Source organism: Chanodichthys erythropterus, chromosome 21 (genome assembly GCF_024489055.1).
Source record: "Chanodichthys erythropterus isolate Z2021 chromosome 21, ASM2448905v1, whole genome shotgun sequence".
Taxonomy (NCBI): Eukaryota; Metazoa; Chordata; class Actinopteri; order Cypriniformes; family Xenocyprididae; genus Chanodichthys; species Chanodichthys erythropterus.
The window spans coordinates 19,278,632-19,305,890 of record NC_090241.1 but is presented as its reverse complement, the minus strand read 5'-3'; the positions used below and the strand labels follow the sequence as shown (position 1 = coordinate 19,305,890).

Below are 27,259 nucleotides of genomic sequence, written 5' to 3'. Positions count from 1 at the left end.
CTGTACTGTTTCTTTTTTTTTTTTTTTGCTGCTTTTTAAATGTCTATTTTATATAGGCCTAAATGTAATCGTTTTACCTTTAGACAATTCAATTATGAAAATAAGTTAAAAATATATATATATATATATATAAATTATCACATGTTTAACATGGTTATGATCTAAATAAATATTCAAATAAACATACAAGAGTTCTATTATTATGGAATAGAAAATGTAGATTTACTGCAATTTTGTAATATATTTATTTATATCTTGATGTTTATTTTGTAAAATTAGTTCATTTGGGTGTAGAAGTTGTTGTTTTTTTATTATTTGCAACAGGTATTTGAATATTTAAGACAAGACACCCCAGGTGAATAGGGTAAAAAAAAATAAATAAATAACTAATAGATATCACAATACTTCCCCAGCTGGTTGATTACATTAAAAATAGCAAAAAAAAAAAAAAAAAAACATTATATTACAAGTTTTCAAAAATGTTATGTTTAAATATGCAAATGAGGCGTTATCTAATTAAATATGTGCTAATTTGCATACATTTCTAGAAAAAATCTGAATATTGGATTATGTCAGGTTCAAAATTCTCATTTAATTTTTTGGACATATTAAATTAAAAGTTTTTTACAGAGTGAATTTTGGATATCTCTTTTTATCTTTTTATCAGCCAGGAAAAAAAAAAAAAAAAAAAAATATATATATATATATATATATATATATATATATATATATATATATATATATATATATATATATATATATATTTTTTTTTTTTTTTTTTTTTTTTACCATTTTTTTTAGGAATAAAATGTTGTATAAAATCAGGCAAATTATATACCAACAAATCCCTTGGTAAAAACCTTCAGAATATAGATATAAAAAAAACTCATTTTGAGAAAATGGCCTTTAAAGATATTTACTCTATTGAAATCTGTACATGCAAATAGATAAAGTGCTATAAAATATACACTTAAAAGTGTATTTTGGATGTGTTTTCTTTTCACCAGTCTGAAAAAACACTTTATGAAAAGCCAAAAAGCGCAAATTCTCAAAATTGACAGGTGCCTAAAAAACCTGTTATTGCCTGTTGTCTTTTATTTTGTCCTGTGGCTGTGTTTGGAGGTGTGGTGATTATTACTGTTAACAGATTTTTCACTGTTGGTGCATGTTTTGTAAGTCTGAGTGTGCAGGAATTCTAATTTTATTTCTAGTTAATATTTCCTTTCGTTAATATATCCACTAGAAAATTATAACAATCAAGCTGTCATTTTGTTAAATTAAGGAAAAGAGTATTTTTTATGAAAAATTATTTGATTGTGTTAATATTATTATTTATATTATTTAAAATAATTTATAAATATTTAAATGTAATTTGCAAATCCATTATTTCCACTACAGAATGCTGTTAAACACAATGCATAATTTGAGATGTAATGGAAGTGACATTGTGATGGAACTACGTAAACAGTGGTCATAAACTATGAGATCTGGAGCAATTATTCTTTTATAATTTTAACAGAATTCTCCTTTATATGTTTTCTTTTTGGAAATGCAAACAAAACATATTGACAGCTTGACTTTTATGGACACACCTTTAAAAGAAAAGACATTAACCTCATTACATGGAGAAAGTAATTCTCTTTTTTGTGTCTTAAAATAGGTTCCACGTATAAAGCAATTCTAATAGGCTGATTGCTGCGTCAGTGATGCATTGTTGGAAAGCGAAAGGTGTGTCCTACATCAGAAATAAATGAGATTAACGTCAGCAAAACCAAGGAAAACCAGAAAAGTTGGTTGCTGTGCGATGTCTTCTGCTATCCGAACTGTCTGTCTAGTCACTAACTTCTAAAAGAAATCTACATTTACATACATTGCAGATGACCTAGCCATCTAATGGTGAGTTGTTTATTCAATTATCTGGCCTATTCTTTTCACAATAAGAGCAGCCTGTTTTAATAAAATATGAAAAAGTATGGACAATCTCTACAGCATAGATAGCCTAAATAGAAACAGTGAGAGACTCTGATTCCAGTCATGAAATACACTTGGGGATTTTCCAGAAAACATTACAACTGTTAAATTTAAAACTATTGCTTTAGATACAACAAAATGAAGTTGAACTGCTTTGAGTTCACTTCTGTTGTGACAACTTCAAGATATAGGCTAGGCTTATGGCAGAGTATTGTGAAGAACAAATTAGGCCTAGATGGACTCAATGTTATGGATTTTGTTTATGAATTACATTTGTAGTTTAATCTATCAGTGAAGATGCACAATGAACGTCTATGGTAAAATGTGAAGGCGGACCCTGAAATTGTTAAGTGTCACTACTTTTAATTTCATTCTTTTCTAATTTGTTATTATTATATTAAAGGATTAGTTCATGTTCAAATAAAAAATTCCTGATAATTTACTCACCCCCATGTCATCCATGATGTTCATGTCTTTCTTTCTTCAGTTGAAAAGAAATGAAAGTTTTTGATGAAAACATGCCAGGATTTTTCTCCATATAGTGGACTTCACAGTGATCCCAGACGAGAAATAAGGGTCTTATCTAGAGAAACCATCGCTCATTTTCTAATTTTTTTTAAACATTTTTATAAGTTTTAACCATAAATGCTCATCTTGAACTAGCTCTCTTCTTCTTCTTCTCTATTTGAATTCCAGCAGTGTAGACACTGCTAAGTGTATTACTGCCCTCCACAGGTCAAAGTTTGAACTAAATTGTCATATACAATATGCTAGTGTAAGTATATAACAATTAGTTCAAACTTTGACCTGTGGAGGGCAGTAATACACTTAGCAGTGTCTACACTGCCAGAATTCTAATAGAGAAGAAGAAGAGAGCTAGTTCAAGATGAGCATTTATTGTTAAAACTTATATAATTTTTTTTTTTTTAGAAAATGGCCGATGGTTTCTCTAGATAAGACTCTTATTCCTCGTCTGGGATCGTGTAGAACGCTTTGAAGCTGCACTGAAACTGTAATTTTGACCTTCAACAGTTTTGGCTCCATTGAAGTCCACTATATGGAGAAAAATCCTGGAATGTTTTCCTCAAAAACCTTCATTTCTTTTCGACTGAAAAAAGAAAGACATGAACATCATGGATGACATGGGGGTGAGTAAATTATCAGGAATTTTTAATTTGAAAGTGAACTAATCCTTTTGTCCGCACTCGTGTCGTGTGTTTACATGTAGCCTACTGTTTACAGCAGAGGGTGGTAGAGAGCTGGTTAGCCCTGCGGGCAGAGCATGTGTACGCATGCGCATTTCCTTCCAGCGCAGCCGCAGCGCACAGCCCGTCTTCTGATGGCATGAGTGACTGCTGGAGGAGCTGCGGTAACTGCCTTGCTGTCTGCGCACACACGGGCTTTATACATTCAGCCTCTCTATGGACTGGACTGTTGAAATCCTGCCCTAGTGTGAAAACTGACCGCTGACGACGGGCTTGAACCCTCAGTGTGCGCTTGTGTGCAAGGTTATGCAACTTTACCTCGCTCCATGGAAAGTTAATATTTAGCTAAAACCCCTGGAATTGAAAAAGACTTCAAGGTAAACAGTTTGAGACGGGTTTTAATCTAGTATGTGTGTGTTTGTGCCTGTTGCAGTAAGGAGGTGAATGCCGTCCAACGTCCGTTGTTTGTTGTGGTTGTTTATATAGTTGTCCATGTAGTTATTCAGGGTCAATTCATCTAGCTAATTGTCAGCTAGTGAAACACAGTTTAAATACTAAAATAAGGTATAACAGTTGTCATTTTTGAGACTCTTAAAACAGTTCCAGCATTTCAGGTTGAGGTCTAGACTGTCCGTTAGCCACCACTGCTAACTCCTTTAGCCAGAGACATCTCAATATAGACTCAGCTTAACACTGGCCAGTTTAAAGTATGCATAATGTATCATATTCCTTTATAGGTTATATTGATATAATCTGCTATATGTTGGCAATTTATTGTTATTATAATTAGATCTAAATCATGCACACGTATGTGGTACGACTGATGTTATGAGCTGGGTTGTTTGCCAACATATATTTAAATGCCATTGGATTGCTCTGTTATTTGTTAGCCTTATTATTTTGAGTTTTGAATAATAGTTCCACATTTGTAGTCAGAGGTTAATGCACGTGCGTCTGGTCACAACATTGTCAAGGATCACAATGCCACGTTTAGATGTCTAGTCTAGGGTGGGGTGAGACCCAGAATGCATTGATCAGAAGAAACTAGTGGAGTGTGATCACATCAAACAGAAACAAACACATTAGTCCATTGTGTTTTTATACTATAACACAAAGCAAGAATACTGATGATCTGATCATCATGGGAGTATTTCTATTGTATGCATTCAAATATGTTGCTATATTTGCTTGGTTTTTACACTGAGTGACTAGAAGGTTTTGGAGATGTTGAGTAGTACTGGGACAAGATATGATCCCTAATCTTGATATTTCATAGTTTTCATAGTGACATATAGAAAATATAAAAATATATGTTTAAAATAAATAAAAAAATAAACATTTACTTAATATTAAAACTCACTAAATATAAAATCCTGTAAAAGCTGTCCTATAAAAATGAGGGGTGTCTAGTTTTACCTGCTTTAAAAACATTTCCATAGTGTTTATTTTGTAATTTTTCTAGTGATCATCTCTAATTCAAAGTTCAGAGTGTAAATGTTTGTGGAAAAGCTATTTTAAAACTAATAGCAGGTAAAGATGTTTCATCCAATGTCTAAAGCCCGTGATACGCTGCACGTTTTTAGCAATCCTATAAGATAATTACAAATCACTAAATCTATTAAACTTGGGGACGACATGCTTGTAGACTGTACGATGATGACACCTGTTGACTCGTAGGCTACGATGCAAGTTTCTATAGAATAAAATGTCACCAGTGTGCGCTAGTAGTAAACGAAAAGACCATGTTGTTGAATCACACATTGGGAGTTATAGTTTTAATGTGTGCTGAAAAAAAAGGAAGCGGTGAAAGAAGAAGGGAAAAGAGCTTGAGGTAAGCAGTTTTAAGTTATAGTGCCGTGTCACGTTGATTTCATGTCGCATTTTTATTGGCTGGTCAGTAGACGGAGGTTGTAGCAGCAACAGACTGTGCATTGATCATGCTGAATGCTATCTTTGGTAAAACGTCCGTCTTTGAACCTCTCTCACTGTACGACATAGGTCCACCGATAAGAGCCACGATCACAGAAATCGCCACGATTGTTTTACGATGGCAATCTTTCGTCTCGGACAGCAAAAAATCGTGCAGTGTATCCCGGGCTTAAAATAATAATGTGTCAAAGGGCATATTTGATGGCATATGTACTCTTGTTATAATCTGTTGTGTTATTGAACATTACCATTTAAAGTCCATTTTGACTAAATATTCCATTTTGTTAATGAAATGTAAACATAAGGGCCATGCAGAGTGGTGCGATTAGTTGATCAATAGTTTTAGGAAAACTGCCAACTACTTTGATGTGTTTTCTCCCCTCCATTTATCTTTGGTTTTTACATTTTTAAGAGTGACAAGATTTCTTGTCCAGGAAGTCTGTGTTGGAGAAAAAAACACCTTCCTCCAGTTCAGATACTTTCCTCTCGCCTTCATCCTTTGACCCCCATCAAGGTCGTTAGAACCACGAGTGAAACGTGAACCACTGGATCTTTAACTCGGGCTTAGCAGTGATTACAGCTGATCCCCCTCTGATCGCTGCTGATCCACTTTAGTTGTGAGCCCATCCTTCTTATTCTGTGAACACCAAACTGCTGTGTTATGTGCTGTTGTAGCACTTCATTGGAACATGCAGATTCAGGAATTTGACTGTATTGTGACCTGAGGTATGTTTGTCAGTCATGTGATAAGATTTCTTTGATTTGTCAGGCTGATAATCTTGAATGTGACTACATAATGCTTCTGACAGTCTTCTAGTTTGTTCTGGTGTGGGAATGCTAATGCTTGTTGTTGACTGACTTGAAGGGGAAGGGTATGATTTTTGAGGGCAGATTCTTCAGTGGTGGCTTGTGGGTGTAAATGTGTCTTGAGATTATAACCGAATTCATGCGACCAAATTACTTGCCTCTACTTGCCTTCTAGAATGTTTCTTGTCTGGTAGAGGGGACATTTTTTTTTGCTTACCTTTGATGTTATATTTTCCCTGTATGGATACTGGGATCGTTCATTATTCCTATTCACACAGCACAGCCATGTTGGTGCACTGCTCCATCTCACTTCATACAATTTGTCACATTGAATAGAAGATTCAGGAATGCTTTGTTAAAGTCTTGCTCTAAGTGGCCTCGTATAAACTTGCTCTTCACTCCCTCTCTTTCTCTGTCCTTCCTTTCTCACCCCTTTACAGACATACACACTCAGACAAACATCTTGCTTCCATTTGGCCTGAGCAAATGGAACTTGTTTGCTTTGCAGACAGGCATTATTTCAGTTCCTTTTTAAGAGTATCTTGTATCTCAGACTGCATGACTGAGGGAATTTCTAACCTTGTACGATTGAGTCAGGCAGTAGTGCACAGATGTAAGCAAACCAGCCAATTCCCTCACAGCAAAGTGCTTACTGGTGAAAAAGAGCGGAAAAATATAATGCAACAAAAAAAATCTGCTTCGTATATAAGGTATCCTGAATCACTTTTTGCAAAGGTCAGTCTCGCACAGACCTTTTTTGGTCTAACAGTGACAAGTCTTGTTATATTGTGTCTGGCAAAGGCCTTTTCATCATTCGATATTCAGATGTATTGTTGCCGCTCTGTCATTGTCATCTCCTTTGACAAACATTGTGGAAAACTAGAAGTGTAGTCTTGATTTACACATGCTGTTGCAGAAGATCATTAGATAAGACGCCACCTGCAAGATGGCCTCTTGCTGCAGGCCCATACAGAGAACATCATTAAACTTAGTGTGGTTTGAAGACTTAAACATTCCATTACAATAAGTCCCTAAAGTGTGTTACTTAATATGGAAGCAGACCATCTGGGCCTTGATGCATGGAGTTAGAGCGGCACTATTAAAGGGTTTGTTCACCCCAAAATGAAAATTCTGTCATATAATTACTCAAACACGTGTCGTTCCAAACCTGTAAGACTTTGTTAATCTTCGGAACACGAATGAAGATTTTTTTGATGAAATCTGAGAGCTTTCTGTCCCACCATAGACAGCTATGCACCTGAAAATTTGATGCTTCAAAAAGTTCATGAAGAGATCATAAAACTAATCCATATGAATTAAGTGGTTTAGTCCAAATTTTCTGAGGATACTCGATCGCTTTATATGAGGAACAGATTTAATTTTGTTAGAATGCGCTTGTGACTAAGGGTACATTTATGCAACAATTTTTCTTTGTATAGATGACAATGCAGTCAAAACGATCCGTGAAAATGACTAAAAACGTTGCATTATGCATGCCAGGTCAGTAGTTGGCGATGTCACTTTGTAAAGAATGCACTCAAACACGCATGCCTGTTGACTAAATGTTTTCACAGATTTGTGTTGTTTACACGGAGACGATAACAGTATCATTTTCAAAAACTTGCACTTTGAAACCCTTTTTCAAAAGGCCATTGTCGTGTAAATGAACGGCCAAAACGCATTAAAAGTTTTCATTTTTAGTTGAAAACGATGTCAGCCCCTTAAGCTGTTTGTTCATACTACTGAGTGCGGGAGGTGGAAAAAATCATTAGATTATTTGATTAATCAAGAAAATAAATAAATAAAATAATCGAAAGATTAATGGATTAAAACTTTTTAGTTCCAGCCCTAGATTAATCGTTAAAAGATCACAACCTCAGTTCAAACACCCACACAATCTTATTCCTAAATAACAATGATTCGCCTGTCTATTAAACCTTTTACGAAATCACACCAGAACATTCAAATCTGCTCTTGCGCTGCCGCTGACCCAGAGAGCAGTTATCATGTATAGGTATGAAACGGCTTCACAACAGTTTTTTCAGCCACAGTAGGCCTATTGTTGTTTCTGTCTTACACATATGTATACTATCACAGAAGTACTGGGATGGAAAAGTTCGGATATAAACACTGATGTCTATGGAAGCGAAAGTGCAAATATAGCAAATCAACTTTTGAAAGTAACTTGGCACTTCAAATAATGAAAATTATTGTCATTGAATCATTCATTCATAGATTTGTTCAGAAATGCTGTGAGTGAGTCATTGAACCATTCATTCAATAATTCCAAAATAAAATTTGAACAGTAAAATAATTCATTCAGATTAATTAAACATTTTAAATGGACTGCAGCAGTTAACATTTTGTCAGAACCTCTAGTAAATTACATGTTATTTTGTTTAGTTGTCTGTTCAGAATTATGGGAGAATCGTCATCTTTGTTTGAAACGAAAAAAGAAAAGTATGATTCTCAATTTATCCAGACTTGTGTAGCTCTACATGGACTGTTCATCTGTTCTTTATGCAAAGTTCATTTTTAAAGAAAAATTAGGGTTGAATGGAATTTAAGCATTTTGGTGCAGAAAATAATTTTTGTTGCCTACAGCAAAGGAAATCAAAAGCAGAAGTGTGACTTGCATGAATTGTTTAGTAAAAATGTTTGTTACTTCATTTGTGAAGCTGTCCAATGCATCCTTTTGAGGTGGCTATTTTTCCATTTGGTTGAACTTCTGGTTATATTTTACAGAAATAATGCCTGTTAACACCAAGATTCAGAGCAATAATATTTTAATTTGAATGAACAGCTAACAGTTAATGCCTCTGTTAAAACTCAAACATTCGGCTGCTGTCAGTACAACTTTTTTTTTTTAGGACGGGTGTTCTAATCTCTTTTCCATCACACTACGAATAATGCTGGCCAACAAACCAGTAAAAGTTTTGCGCTTTTGGTTACATGCCCAGGGCCATTGCTTTTACATAAAACTACGGCTTGGTGGCACTCAAGAAGTATTGTGACTAGCGTTTTTGTGGTTGTTCATCGAGTTACAGTGCAAGTTTTGTTGCAGTGTACAGTGTTGCTAGGCATAAAACAAGTGTCAAACTACAATTCTTATAAGGCAAATTAAGTTAGAATAGGACAATTACACAATACTAGAAGTATTTTTTTGATATTGAAAAATTGCCTTAATCTTTTACAGGTTACAGTGAAAAACACTAAGCCCTGACTACCTCTTTGTGAGCTGCCAGTTTATTGTAACATAAACCAAGCATATTGATTGAATTTGTCTGTTGTGAAATGCCTATTCCTCTCCGTCAACTTACAGTGAAATTATTTTCCTTGTACTGAACAGGTGTTGGAAATGGTAAATAGCTGATTTCCAAAATAACCCTATGCTATGTTTGCCAATTGTTGTCCTAAAGCTCTCTCTATATAGATGTGTGTTGTTAGGGCCGCAGGTTGGCTCTCCTGTGGACTATTTGGACAGCTGAAGCAGAATCCATAACAAACAGTGGAGGACACAGAGCTTTAGTTAAAGACATGACCGCCTCCTGCTCGCTTAGTTTAAAGTTCACTCAGAGAGACAGCTTGGGTTTGCACTGTTTTTATTGCTTTAAAGGAATGGTTCACCCAAAAATGAGAAATTGTCATTATTTATTCACCCTTATATTGTGTTAAATCCATATGCTGCTGCTATTCTTTTTCATGGCAATTTTTGAAGAATCTTCATACTTTCTTCAGTATGATAAATGAAAATAACCATAAAAATAGTCCTTATGATATCATCCGACTTCAAAAAAAGAAGCAACTCAAGTCTCATTTTCTTTCCTGGATATTCAAATGGTATTCTCTAAATTACGTAAAACCTGGCGTGAGGCAGCTTGATTATGGCAAAAATAATAATCACGATTATTTTGGTCAGTATTGTAATCATGATTATTTAACACAATTAGCCTATGTGTGGGCCATACGACCAAAAGCTTAAGCTTAAGTAATTTATTTAATGATGCCGATATATATCAAGTATATATTTGCTGGAAATGATATTTAAATTTTAAATGCCAGCAAAATTTTAGAATTATCTTAGAATTCTTTTAGAATTTTAATACCACAGCAGAATATTAGGCTAACTAATGGCAAGTCATAAAAAAAAATGATTGAAAATGAATAGGCCATTAGCTATACAATAAAAACAAAAAAGCAAATTACAGACATGACAAAAAACAATAGAAAAAAAGATACAAATGGTGCTTTGTTTTTCATGCAATTAAATCTCTAAATATTCAGCTAACAGCCTACTACAGAAATTGAATAATCAAATGAAAAAAAAAAAAAAAAGGCATCAGTGTGATTGGATGTGATCGTAAATGCTTCGTCAGGAGAAAAGATTACCTGGATACAACAGGTATTTTTTTTTTTTAAACACAATATTATCGTAAAAAAAAAAGTTGTGTGGGCTTCTTTTCTTTTCCTGTTTGAACTTGGCAGACATGGTTGTTATGATCTGTGATTGAATGGAAAAGAGCCTTGTAAAGGTTTTTCAAAATATAATGAGGGGGAGTAAATAATGACTGAAGTACAAGATACATAAAACATTAGTGTATGCTGCAGTGAAAAACATAACAGTAATTGTTAATGTTGATGCATAATCATTTCAGTCTAGACAGCACATCTGACTCTAGTCTCTTTATCAGACAGATAATTTTTTCATTATGTATAAATTTTGCAATCAAAAGGTTTTCTGCAGTCCTGTGCAGCGTGCTACATTAGCGAGGTCAGTGTAGGGACGTACCACTAATAAAGGTGGTAATCTCTAGCTGCTGTTTCCTGTTTTCCTGTGCAACACAGGATCTGTGCCAGCATGCATGTCTGCAGGTTTCTACTCAGCTTGACATAATGACAGACTTTGTTATTGTTTTTTGCTCTTTGTCTTTAATGAACACTCTCTTCTCTGGCTCTCACTCTGGATATGTAGCTCTGGCCAGTTAATGGGTTGCTGGAAAATGTTGTGTTGACTTCAGCATGTTCAAAAGTCCATGTAGTCTGTTTTTTCCTTCTCCTGAACCTCTAGCAGTGCGGATAGAAAGTGCATGCTCATCACTTTCTTGTTCACCTTCCAGGATGAGCTGAGGTCTGGCTGTCAGGGGTTTTTGACAATATATCATTGTCAGCTGAAGATTAGTCACGGGTCATGACAGAGGCTTGGAGTCATGAACTAATTTGCCTCTGTACAATAAATATAATTCACTATTTCTCCAATGAGGAAAAAAAAGAAAAGAAAAGAAAAAAGAATTGGGTCACAGTATTTTGTTGTCATACAGTTATTTTGTTTTATGTATCTTTATAGGGATGGTTTTGTGAAATCGATTGCACTTTTTTTTTTTTTAGAGTTCCTGACAACAGAACTATTAAAAATACAATGCATATTAAAATAGTCAGAGTCTTGTGTTGATTCATTTCCGTTGTTGACCAATTATTGAATTAGTTAATTTCATCTATAAATCAGTTCTGCAAAAAAAAAAAAAAGTCATCGTCCAGCTCAGTTAAGTTCTCATACACCGAACAAACACAGTGTGATTATGATTCAGACTGCATCTCGCTGGTATGGAGCCGAAGCTGGCCATAGCAGTCTGTGCGGAGGACCTGTCTGATTCTTGTGGTCTTTGCTGAGGATCTGTGCCAATGGCTGTAATTTTGACGAGGCCTTCACAGGGGATTGTCTAGTAGACACGGCCTTTGCTGATATTCAGGGCTGCGTTGTGGTCGTTTTTAGGTGCAGGTCCACCATCTGATCTGGATATGGACCGGATCCGGAAGATTACGGTGCACTCGGGAAACAGATGAGACAGACAAACTAATATTAGCGCAGATGCCATTCTTTTTAGGTTGTAACAAGTACATTGGATGTTATAGGAAGTTTTCCCAGTTCCAGTTTGTCTAATTTATGCAGTCTAACAATCATTTAACTGATTTGAATAATAGACATTATGTGTTATGAACATGTTATGTGTATGCCAGGTTAAAGAGATGTGTTTTTAGTCTAGATTTAAACTGACAGATATAATTTTAGTTTGAAAAATGCAGTTCACAGATGTTGGAAATGTGGCTTTCATATAAAAGATAGGTATCAAAGAGCACACTCAAGTTCCTAACTGACGATGAAGACCTGGCAGAGTAGCCATCAAGTTTAGGCAGTATTCTAGGTTGTTAAACGCAGAGATTTTTGGTCCAATAATTAAAATCTAAATTTTTTTTTTTTTTTTTTTTTTCAGAATTAAGTAGTAGGAAATTTCTAGTCATCCAATTATACCAACTACGCATTTTGTTAATTTTTTTAAATGGGTTTGTTTTTTCAGGGCGCATAGAAATGTAGAGCTGAGTATCATCAGAGTAAGTGAAAACTAATATCATGCTTCCTAATGATATCTCCCAAGGGTAGCATGTACAAAAGAAAAGCAACGGTCCTAGTATCAAGCCTTGTGGTACTCCATACTGAACTTGTGATCGATATGACACTTCTTCATTTACGGCTACAAATTGGTAACCGTCAGATAAGTATGATTTGAACCATGCCAATACAATTCCACTAATTCTAATGTAATTTTCAAGTCTATTCAAAAATGTTGTGGTCGATAGTATCAAATGCATCACTAAGATCCAGTAACACTAATAGAGAGATACAACCATGATTGGATGATAAGAGTAAATAATTTGTAACTCTAATGAGAGCAGTCTAGTACTATGATATGGTCTAAATTTTTCCTCTCCTATAGCAAAGAATGAATGGAATTGTTCCTCAGGGGGTCTATAGCCTGAAGTCTGATGCAATACTGTAGTAGATGGTTGCATGGTTATAATTTTCTCTCTAATAGAATCAATCTGGCAAGTAAATAAATTCAAAAAGTGTTTGGAAACCTCTAAAGTTGAAGCTTTATTTTTCATTAATTTAGCCACTGTATCAAATAAAAATACAAACCTGATTCCAAAAAAGTTGGGAGACTGTACAAATTGTGAATAAAAACAGAATGCAATGATGTGGAAGTTTCAAATTTCAATATTTTATTCAGAATACAACATACATGACATATCAAATATTTAAACTAAGAAAATGTATAATTTTAAGGGAAAAATAAGTTGATTTTAAATTTCATGGCATCAACACATCTCAAAAAATTTGGGACGAGGCCATGTTTACCACTGTGTGGCATCCCCTCTTCTTTTTATAACAGTCTGCAAATGTCTGGGGACTGAGGAGACAAGTTGCTCAAGTTTCGGAATAGGAATGTTGTCCCATTCTTGTCTAATAAAGGCTTCTAGTTGTCTTAGGTCTTCTTTGTTGCATCTTCCTCTTTATGATGCGGTGAATGATGAATGTTTTCTATGGGTGAAAGATCTGGACTGCAGGTTGGCCATTTCAGTACCAAGATCCTTCTTCTACGCAACCATGATGTTGTAATTGAGGCAGTATGTGGTCTGGCATTGTCATGTTGAAAACTGCAAGGTCTTCCCTGAAAGAGACAACGTCTGGATGGGAGCATATGTTGTTCTAGAACTTGGATATACCTTTCTGCATTGATGGTGCCTTTCCAGATGTGTAAGCTGCCCATGCAACACGCACTCATGCAACCCCATACCATCAGAGATGCAGGCTTCTGAACTGAGCGATATGGTGATATGGTGTCCCAGTTTTCCAAAAAGAACTTCAAATTTTGATTAGTCTGACCACAGAACAGTTTTCCACTTTGCCACAGTCCATTTTAAATGAACCTTGGCCCAGAGAAAACGCCTGCGCTTCTGGATCATGTTTAGATATGGCTTCTTTTTTGACCTATAGAGTTTTAGCCGGCAAAGGCGAATGGCACGGTGGATTGTGTTCACCGACAATGTTTTCTGGAAGTATTCCTGAGCCCATGTTGTGATTTCCATTACAGTAGCGTTCCTGTATGTGATGCAGTGCCGTCTAAGGGCCCGAAGATCACGGACATCCAGTATGGTTTTCTGGCCTTGACCCTTACGCACAGATATTGTTCCAGATTCTCTGAATCTTTGGATGATATTATGCACTGTAGATGATGATAACTTCAAACTCTTTGCAACTTTTCTCTGAGAAACTCCTTTCTGATATTGTTCCACTATTTTTCGCCGCAGCATTGGGGGAATTGGTGATCCTCTGCCCATCTTGTCTTCTGAAAGACACTGCCACTCTGAGAGGCTCTTTTTATACCCAATCATGTTGCCAATTGACCTAATAAGTTGCAAATTGGTCCTCCAGCTGTTCCTTGTATGTACATTTAACTTTTCTGGCCTCTTATTGCTACCTGTCCCAACTTTTTTGGAATGTGTAGCTCTCATGAAATCCAAAATGAGCCAATATTTGGCATTACATTTCAAAATGTCTCACTTTCAACATTTGATATGTTATCTATATTCTATTGTGAATAAAATATAAGTTTATGTGATTTGTAAATTATTGCATTCCTTTTTTATTCACAATTTGTACAATGTCCCAACTTTTTTGGAATCGGGTTTGTAGTATGTAACCAATAACATTTTCAACATAAATCCAACTTCAACCTATACATTTATGAAAAATCAATAAATAAATAGGTAACACTTTACAAGTTCTCATTTGTTAACATTAGTTAATGTATTAACTAACATAAACTAACAGTGAGCAATACATTTGTTGCAGTATTTATTAATCGTTGTTAATGTTAGTTAAAAAATGTTAGTTAAAAAAATCAAGCTGTTCATTGATTGTTCATGTTCACAGGGAATTAACTAACGTGAACAAATACAACTATGTATTAGTAAATGTTGAAATTAACATTATCTAAGATTAATAAATGCTCTAGAAGTATTGATCATTCTAGTTCATGTTAACTAAAGTAGTTAACAACTGTTCCATCAATGCAAGAGTTTAAAATTGTACACAGACTGCACTATTCTAAATCCAAACTACTCAAGATCTACCCAGCTGTGTCTCCAATTTGTGATCGATGTCAGGGTGCAGAGGGAACTTTCTCATTCTTCAGAATCTCCCTCCTGAAATGGAATTGGCCATTTTTGGCTATTCGGATATGGCTCTTCCTTCAAAGATATTCCTCTTTGCCTTATTATTTGCAGCTGGCACTGATACTGGGCATGGTTGTGGCTAAGAGAATTATATTAATCTCCCTCAAGTTTTCAGAGATGGCTTGCTAAGATGGTCTCTGTCTTAAACCCTGAAAAAATACGAGCAAAGTCTCGTATTCATTTTGTGCTGATTTCTAACCCCCTCTTTAAACTATTTATCTTCCCCCTTTGTACTTTTTAGGCATTTATATCATTTGTAATGTCATCTGGCCTTCTTTAAATGTTGTTCGTTTACTGTTGTTGTTCTTATAAAACTAATAAAAATAATAAAAAATAAAGTAGTTAATGTTAACTAATGAAACCTTGTTGTAAAGTGTTATCAATAAATAAATCAAAATAATAAAAACATTAAAATAAAAAATCAATTTGCAATATTCTAACTGTATTTTTACTAGTTGGCTACTCGTTCTACATTTAATTGTAATGCAATTCATAATTTCATTATCATCTAATATAATATTTAAATGGTGGTTTTCTTCTGCAGTATGTTGATTGCACAGGTTTTAAGTTCATTTTCACAAAGCCTTTACACAGAGATCTGTCTAACAATTGACGATTCAGTGTGACCACACAGATATGTGTCTGTGTTGCCTTTCATGTGTCTATTTCTGTTGTTGTACTTAATAGATAATAGTTATTCCGTTAGAAGAGGGAGTTATCCTTGGGAATTTTTATTAAACATAATGAAAATGCATGAGGCCTGACCTTCCTCTCTCTTTTTTTTTGTCTTATTCAGCAAACACAGCCCAGCACTTCTGTATGAATCATTTAGAAGGCCAGGGCAGAGGAAGTGATATTGTTCTGTTTCCTAGCAGTTAATCTTCTCCTCTCGGTGTATGAAAACACTAAGTTAGGCTTACCCAAATTATGCTTTCATTACTTACAGTATTGACTCACCTCTTTGACGGTGCCAGCACTCTCAGACAGTAGGAGCACAGCTGAGAGAATGCCAGAATTTCTGATGTGGTGTGAGTTTAATTCCTTTTGCTTTCTTACTAACTTGTTGATATTTAAAAAAACTGAGCTAATGAGTGGATCAGTAGACAAGAGTCTGAAATCTGATTTTGGTTTATGAAACCAGGCATATAGTATTTGCATGCTGCTGGATGTTAGACACATGGCGCTTCTCCACCTTCTGCTTGAGGATGCCCCACAGGTGCTCAATAGGGTTCAGGTCTGGAGACATACTTGGCCACTCCATCACCTTCACCTTCAGCTTCCTCAGCAAGGCAGTTGTTATCGTGGCGGTGTGTTTGGGGTCATTATCATGCCATTCAGCCCAGTTTCTGAAGGGAGGGCATCATGTTCTGCTTCAGAATGTCACAGTACATGTTGGAATCCATGTTTCCCTCAATGAAGCGCAGTTCCCCAGTCCCAGCAGTACTGATGCAGCCCCAGACTATGATGCTACCACCCACCACCATGCTTGACTGTAGGCAAGACACAATTTTCTTGGTACTCCTCACCATGGCGTCGCCACACATGCTGGACACCATCTGAGCCAAACAAGTTTAATTTAGTCTCATCAGACACACAGGACATGGTTCCAGTAATTCATGGTCTTGGACAGGTTGTCTTCAGCAAACTGTTTGCAGGCTTTCTTGTCAGCCAGATTCAGAAGAGGCTTCCTTCTGGGACGATGGCCATGAAAACCGACTTGTTGCAGTGTGTGGCGTATGGTCTAACAAGCTTACCTTCCACTTTTGCAATGTCTAAAGCAATGCTGGCAGCACTCATGCATCTGTTTTTTGAAGCCAGCTTCTGCACCTAACACACAGCACAAGGTCTCCACTTCTTTGATCCAACTTCTTTTGCCTGTTCCGAGTGGAACCCTTCTTGGAAAACCTCTCTATGACCCTGGCCACTGTGTATATCAGTTGCATGGTGTTACCTTCTTATAGTCTAGGCCATCTTTGTGGAGAGCAACAATTCTAATTCTCAAATCCTCAGAGAGTTCTTTGCCATGAGGTGCCATGTTGAACATCCAGTGATCAGTATGAGAGAATTGTACTCAAAGCACCAAACTTCTCTAATACAAGATCCGCACATTTGTATGGTCCTGTCAAGCAGACAAAAACATGAACATGATGAATAGGACATGTGGCTTTGCATGGTTAAACAATATACAACTGTTATCACTTACACCGTGTCCTAACCAGACGTGACACGACGCCGCGACATGTAATAATAAAAGGTATCTTTTCCATGTTAATCAAAGTTTTTGTTCTAACCAGCTGTGACTGTGACATGTGAATATTCTATTTTAGAAACAGTTTCTATTTCTCCGCGAATTCGTGGCTGAAACAGCAACACAAAGTCTGGCAATGATAATATCAGGTACTGTTTGTGCTTTATTTAATATTAAAAGTGTTAATGTGAGTTTGAATATCATTCTGTGTTCCCAGCTTTTTAGCTGTAATGAAAACACTGGCTAATTCACCTCAGATCTTGAAAATAAATAAATGTGCACAAGAACGTTCAAAATGTAAACTCAATGAGAATAAACAAGCGTGTTCTATGACAAAGATTTAGTCACTACGTATGTACTTTAAATAATGTTTAAATTGTGAAATATATAATATTTAATGGCTGAATGTTAAGTTATTTTCAGAGGACAGTAAATCTATACTGCTATACAAGCAGCACATGGACTACTCTAAAATACATCCAAGTTTCATTTCTATAGTATTGTCCCTTGAGAAGATATACTAAAATTGTTGCTGAAATGTGAGGTGTGTACTCACTTTTGTGAGATACTGTATGTATGTATAATATTATGTTGTAATATTAAAAGTATTCAATGTATCTATAATAAGAGCATATATGTATTTTATTTATATCAGAAACACCTGTCAATTCTTGATTGCTCCTTTATTTGTATCTGCACTTTGTTCTGGTCTTCCTATCTGTGCCCCGCCTCTTTCTGTGTCACTCTTCTGACTGTAACGCTGTCTAAGAAAGGGTGTTTCCAACTTTGACTGCTCTGAGTCATTTCTAGGCATTTTGATGGGGAATACTATAACATTTTGTTTTTGGTAGTTTGTGAAACCACAGAAGCCATGCATAAGCATGTGGTCATAATTTGTCAGAAATGGAGATCGCAAGAGGAAACGTGAGACTTGTCTTGTAGAGGATTCAGAGAAGTGCCACATGCAAATGTGAAACCTGCTTTGTTGTAAAGAGGTAGACTTCCCCTGGGTTTATCATTACAGCTCACTTATGTCGTGAAGCTCGGCGCGGTGAGCTCAGACGTCACAGAGGCTTTGCAGGAAAGGATTTTTTTTCTCTGTCGGGTGAATTCCAAGGCATGAATTAGTGTTACAGCTGTAAAAGTGAAGGTAGAAGCTTATACAACTGCTTCTGTCTACTTTACAGCTGCCTCTGTGTCTTCTGCATGAGCACTTTGACCCCAGGTGACACCTAGACAACAGTGTGACTTTGGAATCTGCAAAACGTCTCAGAAGACTGCTGAGATAGTTAGATCACAAGAATACCGTCTTCAAATACTGTTAATTCTCCTGTGGATTTGTTTATGGAATTAACGAGGACCTCAGTTAGGGTGACATTTTTCTTCAGGTAAGAGCAAAGTACACTTAGGAAATCCTAGATGGAAACAGAGGATTCTTGCCTTTCTAATGTTACACTGTCATGGTTCCCAGTTGTCTTCGTACTGTCAGTTTCTGCTTTGTGCCTTTTTAATGTCTTCAGGTTCAGTGTGATTCAGTTTATGAGAGTCAGTGTTTTTACTACTGCCGTTCTGGTGGAAAGTACACAACTACCTCAAATATTTCCTTAGTCCAAACCTTCTAGAGGTCATCTTTTAAAAATATAGAATGACATATGGCATCAGTTTCCAATCTAAGGTGTACACACCTAACTAATGACCTAGTAAACCAATTGGCTCTTGTAGCTGTAAGGAAGAAGTGTTTTTCTTAAAACCCTTTACACAGCACTTTAAAGAGCTCATGAAATGGCTTCACAAATACAGTTGTCTTTCCTGTTCTGATATAGCCTATTTTTCAATGAAAGAGGAAGGTGGTCCAGGACATATTTAAGAGTTTTTTTTTTGTTGTTGTTTTTTTTGTCTGTGATGCAAACTAAAGGATGTTGGCCACAAGTCATGCTTTGCTATTTGATAATTATAATTTGATATGTTATTTTATGTTATTTTATGTAAGTCAAAGACAAGCATTTGTTCTTGGGGGAAGGTACATGCTCATTTCAGGGAGAGTTTTAATTGGACTTGCAATTGGAAGATGAGAACACAATATTTTGATTATATAAGAATAAGAAATACAGCAAATGCCTGTATCCGCTAAATAATTTTTTCCAAGTTTTAGGAGTATGCTAGCATATAGATGACCTTAAAGCTATGAGCATGGACTAAAAGACACTGAAATCCAATTGTCTTTTAAAGAGCCACTTTTGAAGAGGATGCCAAACAAAAGTGATGTCTAATGTCTTTTATTGTCAGATGATTACAAAGGGTGATTAACTCATTTTTATGGATGCTCTGCTTTATGACGAATTATTATTTTTTGCCATATACGTATATATCATATGGGTGAAATGTGCTAAGACCAAAACTTCACTGACTTATAAAAGCCGAAAAGCCACAGTGGCTAACTGGCTATAATGATGAATGCTTAATTTTACCAGACACTTGTTTAACCAGACAATTTTCTTTTTGGACAAGTGACATTTTCTTGTATGTTGTTACTACTAATTTACCTATAACCTCAATGCAGTGTTATTTGGTTAAAATTAACCTATATGAAATCATTTGTTGCTTCTTGGCAACAGCATTTCTTGCCCAATGTAAATCCTGTGTCTGACAGGCTGCTCCCCACTGTGACTTGCAAACAGAACTTTCATTTGACTAGTGCTGGGTGTTAACCCTGCTGACCTATATGGGAAATAATGGAGAACATAGTCATGGGAATATTATGTAAAAATGTTATCTGATCATTTTTCAAAAATCATGAACTGCCTTTACCAGCAAGTCTGTTTACCAATTCTTAAAGGGATAGTTTACCCAAAAATGAAAATTGTCATGATTTCATGTTGTTCCAAACCTGTATGAATTTTTTCTTCTGTGGAACATAACATTTTTGGTCTGTTTGTTTGTTTTATTTGTCCAAAGTCAGTGGTAAGCAACATTCTTCAGAATATCTTCTTTTTGTGTTCCACAGAAGAAAAAAATAATTTTAATGTTTGGTTGAACTATTCCTTTAATAGTTTTAAAAATAGTCCTTTTTGGAAGTGTTTTTTTTTTTTTAGTAAAGCAACAAAAAATATAAGGGATATAAGGGAAAGTGAACAATGGCACTGTACGGTCCAAACCAAGAATGAAAACCAGTGTGTTTGTTTGTGGTAATATAAACTTTGACACATTCAAATCAGTCTGCATGCATATTTTGGACAGTGCAAAGCTGTTTTCATTGACCTGAATTTTTTCATACACAAGAATGTCTGTGTGAGGGATTTGGCCATCCCAGCATCCCCACAAACAAAGCTAAAACAGTTCCTTAAGTTTCATTTCTTAAAGCATCTTATTGAAGAAATGGCCTCATTTAGTTTCACAGTTTGTAAGATGTTGTAGTAACACACATTCTGCAAAAGTTTTGCTGTAATTAGCTTATTCATGATTAATTTGATTTAATTTTCAAAGAACTTAATTTGATTAATTGCTAGTGTTGTGGACATGCTGTAATTTTGTTGAAATGTGTTTACTAGATTAAATTTTTTTTCTGTAATATTGTCAGATATTCTGATATACCCTTTTAATTTTTCTCATTGTTCATTGTATCTAAACATTTGTTCAATATATTCCATTTAAGTAGCTTACATAATATTAGCACAAACACTATCATAAGTGATTCTGACACCTGAAGATAAAGCAGTCTAAAAACTATGAAGTTGCTTTAAACACACTATATCTAGAAGAGCATGATGATTTTTAAAAATTAGGCTAAATCCTGAAACTATCATGTGATTTGACAAATTACATATTATATAAAACTAAGAATTAGAATTTATAACAAGAAACTTCTCATATCCTGACACTAGTTTGCTAAAATTAAAGCCTTTAAGATGTTTTCTGAATTGTAACACTTTTGTATTTTATTTTTACACAGGTGGCGACAGACAAGGTAGCAGGCAAGCTGAGTTCGACTCTTTCATGGGTGAAGAACTCAGTGTCGCACACGGTGAGTCAGATGGCTAGTCAGGTGGCCACGCCCTCTTCGCTGCACACTACTGTGGCTTCATCCACTGCCTCGCTGTCCTCGCCCTCCTCGGCCTCCCCGACCCAGCTCAGCCCAGATGATGTGGAGCTGTTGGCCAAACTAGAGGAGCAGAACAGGTATGAGTGCTTAACCGAATGTCATCTGGATGATATGTTTCCAGTCTTTAGTGTTTACCAAAGCACAACGCTTTTAACAATTTTCCCATTCCCAAAAGCATTTTGGGAGCACTGTTTTGTCAGAATATTGCAGTGCTTTGGGCTGTGTTCGAAATATTGATACGCTGAATTATCATCACTTACTCTTTGATGTATCGTCACATACTCTTTGCCGATATGAATACCGATACAGCTGGTTCTGTATCAATTCCACAGCACGTGCACAGACTTGTGGACGGCACTTAATTTGAATACAAGAAAAACATTTGTAAAGGAATTGAAAAGTGCAAGGTTTCTAAAATTAATGATTTTGCATTATTTTATGCTTAAAAGCAGGAAATTGTAAAGTCTGCAGGGTTTTATTTTATTTTTTTTAAGGAAATGCTTTTGTTGTTTGTGTATAATTTGCCTTTGGGTCTTGCCGACTTTAAAGTTCGTCCAACCTTGTGTTGAAGAGCTCTAGTCTTGTCCAGCTTCTCTTCTGGTGTGGTCCAAATTTAGCCTGTTCTCTAATACAAACAGTGATATGTCAAGAGCACTGACATGATGTTAACACAGTGAAGCCTTTACTGGGGTCGCTGTGTTGTGTTCTCAGACAAGTGATGGCACAGTACTTTTCCAAATATAGAACCTGCGAGTGATAAAGGGCTGTGGAGCTGTCTGTCTATCACTTTTCGTTTTCTGTCTATCAGTCTCAGTCTTCCATTGTTTACATTATAACAAGTATGAGAATTGCTCACACATAGTTGTAGGAAATGTCTTGAACATGGTTTGCAAATTTGCTCCAAACTGTAATGTTCATGCGAGTGACTCTGGTTCGAGTCTTGCCGGTGATGTGTCCTGATCCTATTCCACCTCTCACTCTGCAGGCTGCATTTATTTGTATACAGTAACAGTAATATTGTGAAATATTATTACAATTTTAAATATATTAGAATATATTGCAAAATATAATTATTTCCTGTCAATAATAATTTATTCCAGATTTCTTTGTAACAATGTTAAAGTCTTTACTGTCACTGTTAATCAGTTTCATGCATCCTTGCAAAAAAGGTGTTCATTTTGTAAAAAAAAAAAAGTCTGAATGGTAGTGTAAATGTAAAATGATTAAAGGGTTAGTTTGCCCAAAAATGAAAATTCTATCATTAATTACTCGCCCTCATCTCGTTCCACACCTGTAAGACCTTCGTTCATCTTCGGAATACAAATTAAGATATTTTTCATAAAATCCGATGGCTCAAACGGATGTGGAACGACATAAGGGTGAGTAATTAATGACAGAATTTTCATTTTTGGGTGAACTAACCCTTTAACAGTAACATTTATGGTAATGGAACGCATGGCCAACATTTTAACTAATTTATTGCCAACTCATTTATACAAAATTTCACATTGGTTCATATAACTCGTAGTTTAGTCTAGGAGAATATTTGTTTATTTTTACGGTTTTGTACAGCGAACTAAAGGAGGAAAAAAAATCAACTTTGGATGTGCAGTTGTACTTATTCACTTCAGATTTAGTATGTTAACCCATTTTGACCTGTGACTTCTACTAAATAGCAGAGTGGGTGTGATGCTCAGGCTAGCTGACCTCTGACCCCAGTCTTCATCAGGACAGCTGGAAGCCACAGCTGGTCCCAGAGATCACGAACAATGCCCTATCTCCTGCTGTCTCCCACAGTATGCATGCCATTAGTGTTATGCTGCCTGGCACATGTCAGAGAGTGTGTCTCCTCTCAAGCCTCAGCACTTTCATGTTAGGCAGTTTGTCTGATATTGATAGCAAAGCAGAGTAAAATAGATATATTTGACTGTCATTTAAGCCACACTTTCTTTGGAAGGCCTTTTAAAATCAGCTGAATTTACTTTAACTGCCACATTTGAAACCAGGAAGGAGATCTAATAAAATAAATGCCTTTTCCTTCCTGGTTTCACATAAGAAAAAATTGTGACTGTATCAGCATCTGCAACTTATTTCCTGGTTGTTTTCAAAGCGTTAATAGGCATGTTGACCTTTTCGTGAGCATTCATTTGAATTTGTTGTTGGCATATAAAGCCCCGCCCCTTTCCTTATTAAATATTGATTAGATTAGAGACCCATTGCTCGCTTTCATCTTGTTGTTTTTGGTATCACAGACAGGTTTCGGTATTAGAGCGGAATCAGAATGATCCGCTTGGGCGAGTGCAACACCCACACAGAGTTCTCTCTGCAGCATGGAAAGTAGGGCAGCTGCTCAGAGGATCTGTGGAGTGTTTGGAGTTCCGATTCTTCACGTGGCCATATGAGCTCGTCTTACCACTGCAGAAATAGGGCCTCGAGTACCACTGATGAATCTTTAAGTTAGGGCTGTGCTGATACAATCAAATATGGATACATCACAATTTAATTTCTTACAATATTACACTGTACTTATACACACATTTATCCATCGCAAGTTCTTATCCATATTTTTATTTATTGTTTATTTCATATTTTCTACAATTTAGTTAATGAAGAAGAAGCAGCTAGTCTAAACCATAATTTCTATGTGAGACACTTCTAAGACATGGCACTCAACAAAACTGAAGTACGAACAGCATGAGAGATTGATACCACAGATTCGCTGACACACTGACATTCTATCTGGTGTTATCTGAAAAAGTTTCAAACAATTATTTCTTGATGTATTGGATTGTGTGTCACAATGTGTATAGTATTGGGAGTTAACAATACGCAGCCCTACTTTACACTACTGTTCAAAAGTTTGGGGTTGGTAAGTTATCTATTTTGTGAAAGAAGTCTTTTATGCTCACCAAGGCTGCAGTATAAGTAAGAAAAATAAAACTCACTGACCCTAAACTTTTGAACTCTAATGTACATGGTCAAGACAATTCATATCATGGTCCAAAATTAAAAGCCAAATTAGAGAAAACAATTGACTTTGAGTAAACTCTGCATTATTTGCAAGCCTCCAAAATGAAAATACAAGGAAGTGCCTTCATGAGTTTGTAATAGGCAGTGTTGGGGGTAACGCATTACAAATAACGTGAGTTGAGTAATCAGATTACTTTTTTTGTGTAAAAAGTAACGCATTACTTTTACATTTTACAACAAAACATCTGAGTTACTTTTTCAAGTAAGTAATGCAAGTCACTTCATTTTCTCATGTATTGACTGACAGCTCTCCTGTTCTCATGTTGAAAGAATCATGAGTAATGCTGCCTTCACGTGCTTTCTGAATTATGGTAAATATGAGTTTCCTTGGTAAAAATTGCAGATGAATGCCCTCCCATTTCGAAACTTATCATAATCATGACTTCAGAAGTGGGAATTATCAAATTTCCGATAGGATGGCAAGGCAGCATAAGTGCAGAGGGGTGTGTGCGCTGTGCGTGAACATGATGGATATTGTTCTAGACTAAATGTGAGCATTTACTCCTCTCACTCGCACAAAAACATTCACTCTTCCTCAAAATGAATAACCTACAATAATTAAATGTTCAATTATACAAATTTACTTTATGTATTTAATCTTACTTCATTAACCAATGTCTTCTCTTTAGATTTTAAAGCATACTAATAAGCAAAAAATAAACATGACTTTTTTTATTTATTTATTTTTTATTATTGCTAAAATAAGATTGTGGAACATTCTTCTCCTGCATCATATTATTCTGCAATCTAGAAGAAGGCTTATTCGTTTCACTTTTGGTGTGAAAGGACCTTTACATTTACCATAAATAAAACTCTTGTTTTGTTATTAAAAATCAAACAAGCAAGCCCAACCCAGGTGAGAAAAAGTAACGCAAAAGTAACGTATCACATTACTTTCTAATAAAAGTAACTTAAGTAATGCAGTTAGTTACTTTTTTAGGGAGTAACGCAACTTTAATGCATTACTTTTAAAAGTAACTTTCCCCAACACTGGTAACAGGTAGTGTTTTACAGAGATACAAAAAATGGAAGTGAATATATGCCAAGGAAAAAACTTGATAAACGATTCTGTTGTTTTAATTCATAATACGGTTTCATAGCCATTAAGAATTAAAGGCCAGTAATAATTTTTTTTAATTCACCTAACAAACTGTGGCAAACAGTTAATTTTGGAGCATTCTCCATGCATGCTCGCATAGATTTAAACTCCTGGGATTTTGCTTTGTCGCTGTACTGGTCAAGGGCCTTTGCACTTTAGATAAGCAGTGTTTGTGTGTTTGTTTATGTGGGTTTAGAGAGAGAGAGAGAGAGTAGGGTGAGACTGAGACAACAAGAGAGTGTGAGAGAAAATCAGGTTGTTTCACTTCTCACAGACACACATTTGGGATTACTTGGAGGAATCCGAGGAAAGACATGTGGATTGCAGAATGAGCTTCCCATGGTGAGCAGCCTCACAGTAATACCTTTGATCAATTCTCTATCGCACAATGCTGCAGATGCAGCGGAGCTGAAATTCACAGCCGGTTACAGATTTTATTAGCGCAGTCTTTTTCGCTGGCACAGTCTTGTTTTCTGTTTGTGGTTGCTTTCAAATTCATTCGTAGAACAAGTACTTGGCTTTCTCTCTGCTTTTACAAAGTAAAATTTTTGTGGAGGAATGTGTAACAAAAGTGTTTGTTTCCTGTACAAGAATTCACTTTGCACTTTAACCAGCAGTGAATCATTAACACAGAAGCAACAATTGCAATGCAAATTGTCTTAAATGCTCACTGAATTCATCACAGGTAAAGCCTGTTTTACAGTATTATTGAATATTTGTTTTGCTTTATTTGTATTTAATATAGCTTCTGAACATCTTTATGATGGCTTGTGAGTGGACATAATTGTGCAAACATTTGCTGGGTTTTCCCAGGGTAAGCATTCTGACCTTTAAATAAATATCATCTTGATAGAGGTTTCAAGGGACAGTTCACCCAAAAAAGAAAATTCAATGGAAAAATAATTTACTCATCTTGAAGTTGTTCCAAATCTGTATGACTTTCTTTATTCTGTGGAACATAAAAGAAAGTATTTTGAGAAATTAACAAAACTGTTTGCTTACCATCATTCTTCAATATATTACGCTATCTTTTGTGTTATGCATAACAAAGAAAGTCATACAAGTTTGGAACAAAACAAGGGTGAGTAAATGATAACAGAATTTTCTTTTTTAGTGAACTGTCCAATAACAAATGTTCTTCAGAGTTTTCCTTTAAGTTATCTTTTGGTGTCAATTTAGATGGAAGAGATTCAGCCCCCGTGTTGTTTGCCTAATGCCTTGATTAGTTTGTGACTGGAATTTAACGTAACCTTAAGTTACTTTGAATGCAGTTTACAGTATGCTTCTACCAAAAATGGGGTTGAAAAGTTACATTTTGGAGGATTAAGGGCCAGTAGTTGGAGAAAAACCGAGACTGAAAGTCTCTCAGCAGGACATTTTCTATTTTTCCTTACTGCCCACCTACCACCAGTTACTCATTCAGCATCACAACCCCTCAGCTGTGAACCCCATGACTCTCTCTCTCGCTGCCTTTCACCCCTAACAACCGTGGCCCCCCTTGAATGAACCAAAAGCGGCTGTAACTGGATCCTGCCTTAGAGCCTTGGCCATGACGTCACCTAGTGCTGCCTTTAAAGGCCCGGGGCCCCTCTCTTTTTCCGAGATCAGGTTTCCATGGCTTTGTGTCTGTGCTGTCAGCTCTTAAATGTTGAGGTAACTCACAAGCATTATCTGCTTGTCTTCCAGCTGATCCAGGGTCAGGTTCACAATGATAGCCCTCCCCGCTGTCCCACTCAGTCAGAGAGGGACTTTTTTTTTAAACTATTTAATATGCGTTTTACTACTTTGTTTTGGAGAGT

General features: G+C 35.8%; 1 protein-coding gene across 5 annotated transcripts in view; it reads left to right on the top strand.

Annotated features, from left to right (window-relative positions):
- Positions 1–3,333: 3,333 nt before the first annotated feature.
- Positions 3,334–27,259, top strand: part of evi5b (ecotropic viral integration site 5b) — a 59,011-nt gene continuing 35,085 nt past the window's right edge. For 2 of the 5 annotated variants that reach the window (XM_067372994.1, XM_067372989.1), the window contains exons 1-2: positions 3,334–3,553; positions 21,182–21,408. In XM_067372994.1, coding sequence (XP_067229095.1) covers positions 21,263–21,408 — 146 coding nt within the window. In that variant the 5' untranslated portion in view covers positions 3,334–3,553; positions 21,182–21,262. Of the gene's footprint in view, positions 3,554–17,335; positions 17,382–18,195; positions 18,621–21,181; positions 21,409–25,686; positions 25,803–27,259 lie in introns of those variants that run through there. The other 3 variants (XM_067372992.1, XM_067372991.1, XM_067372993.1) reach the window with 3 other exon arrangements.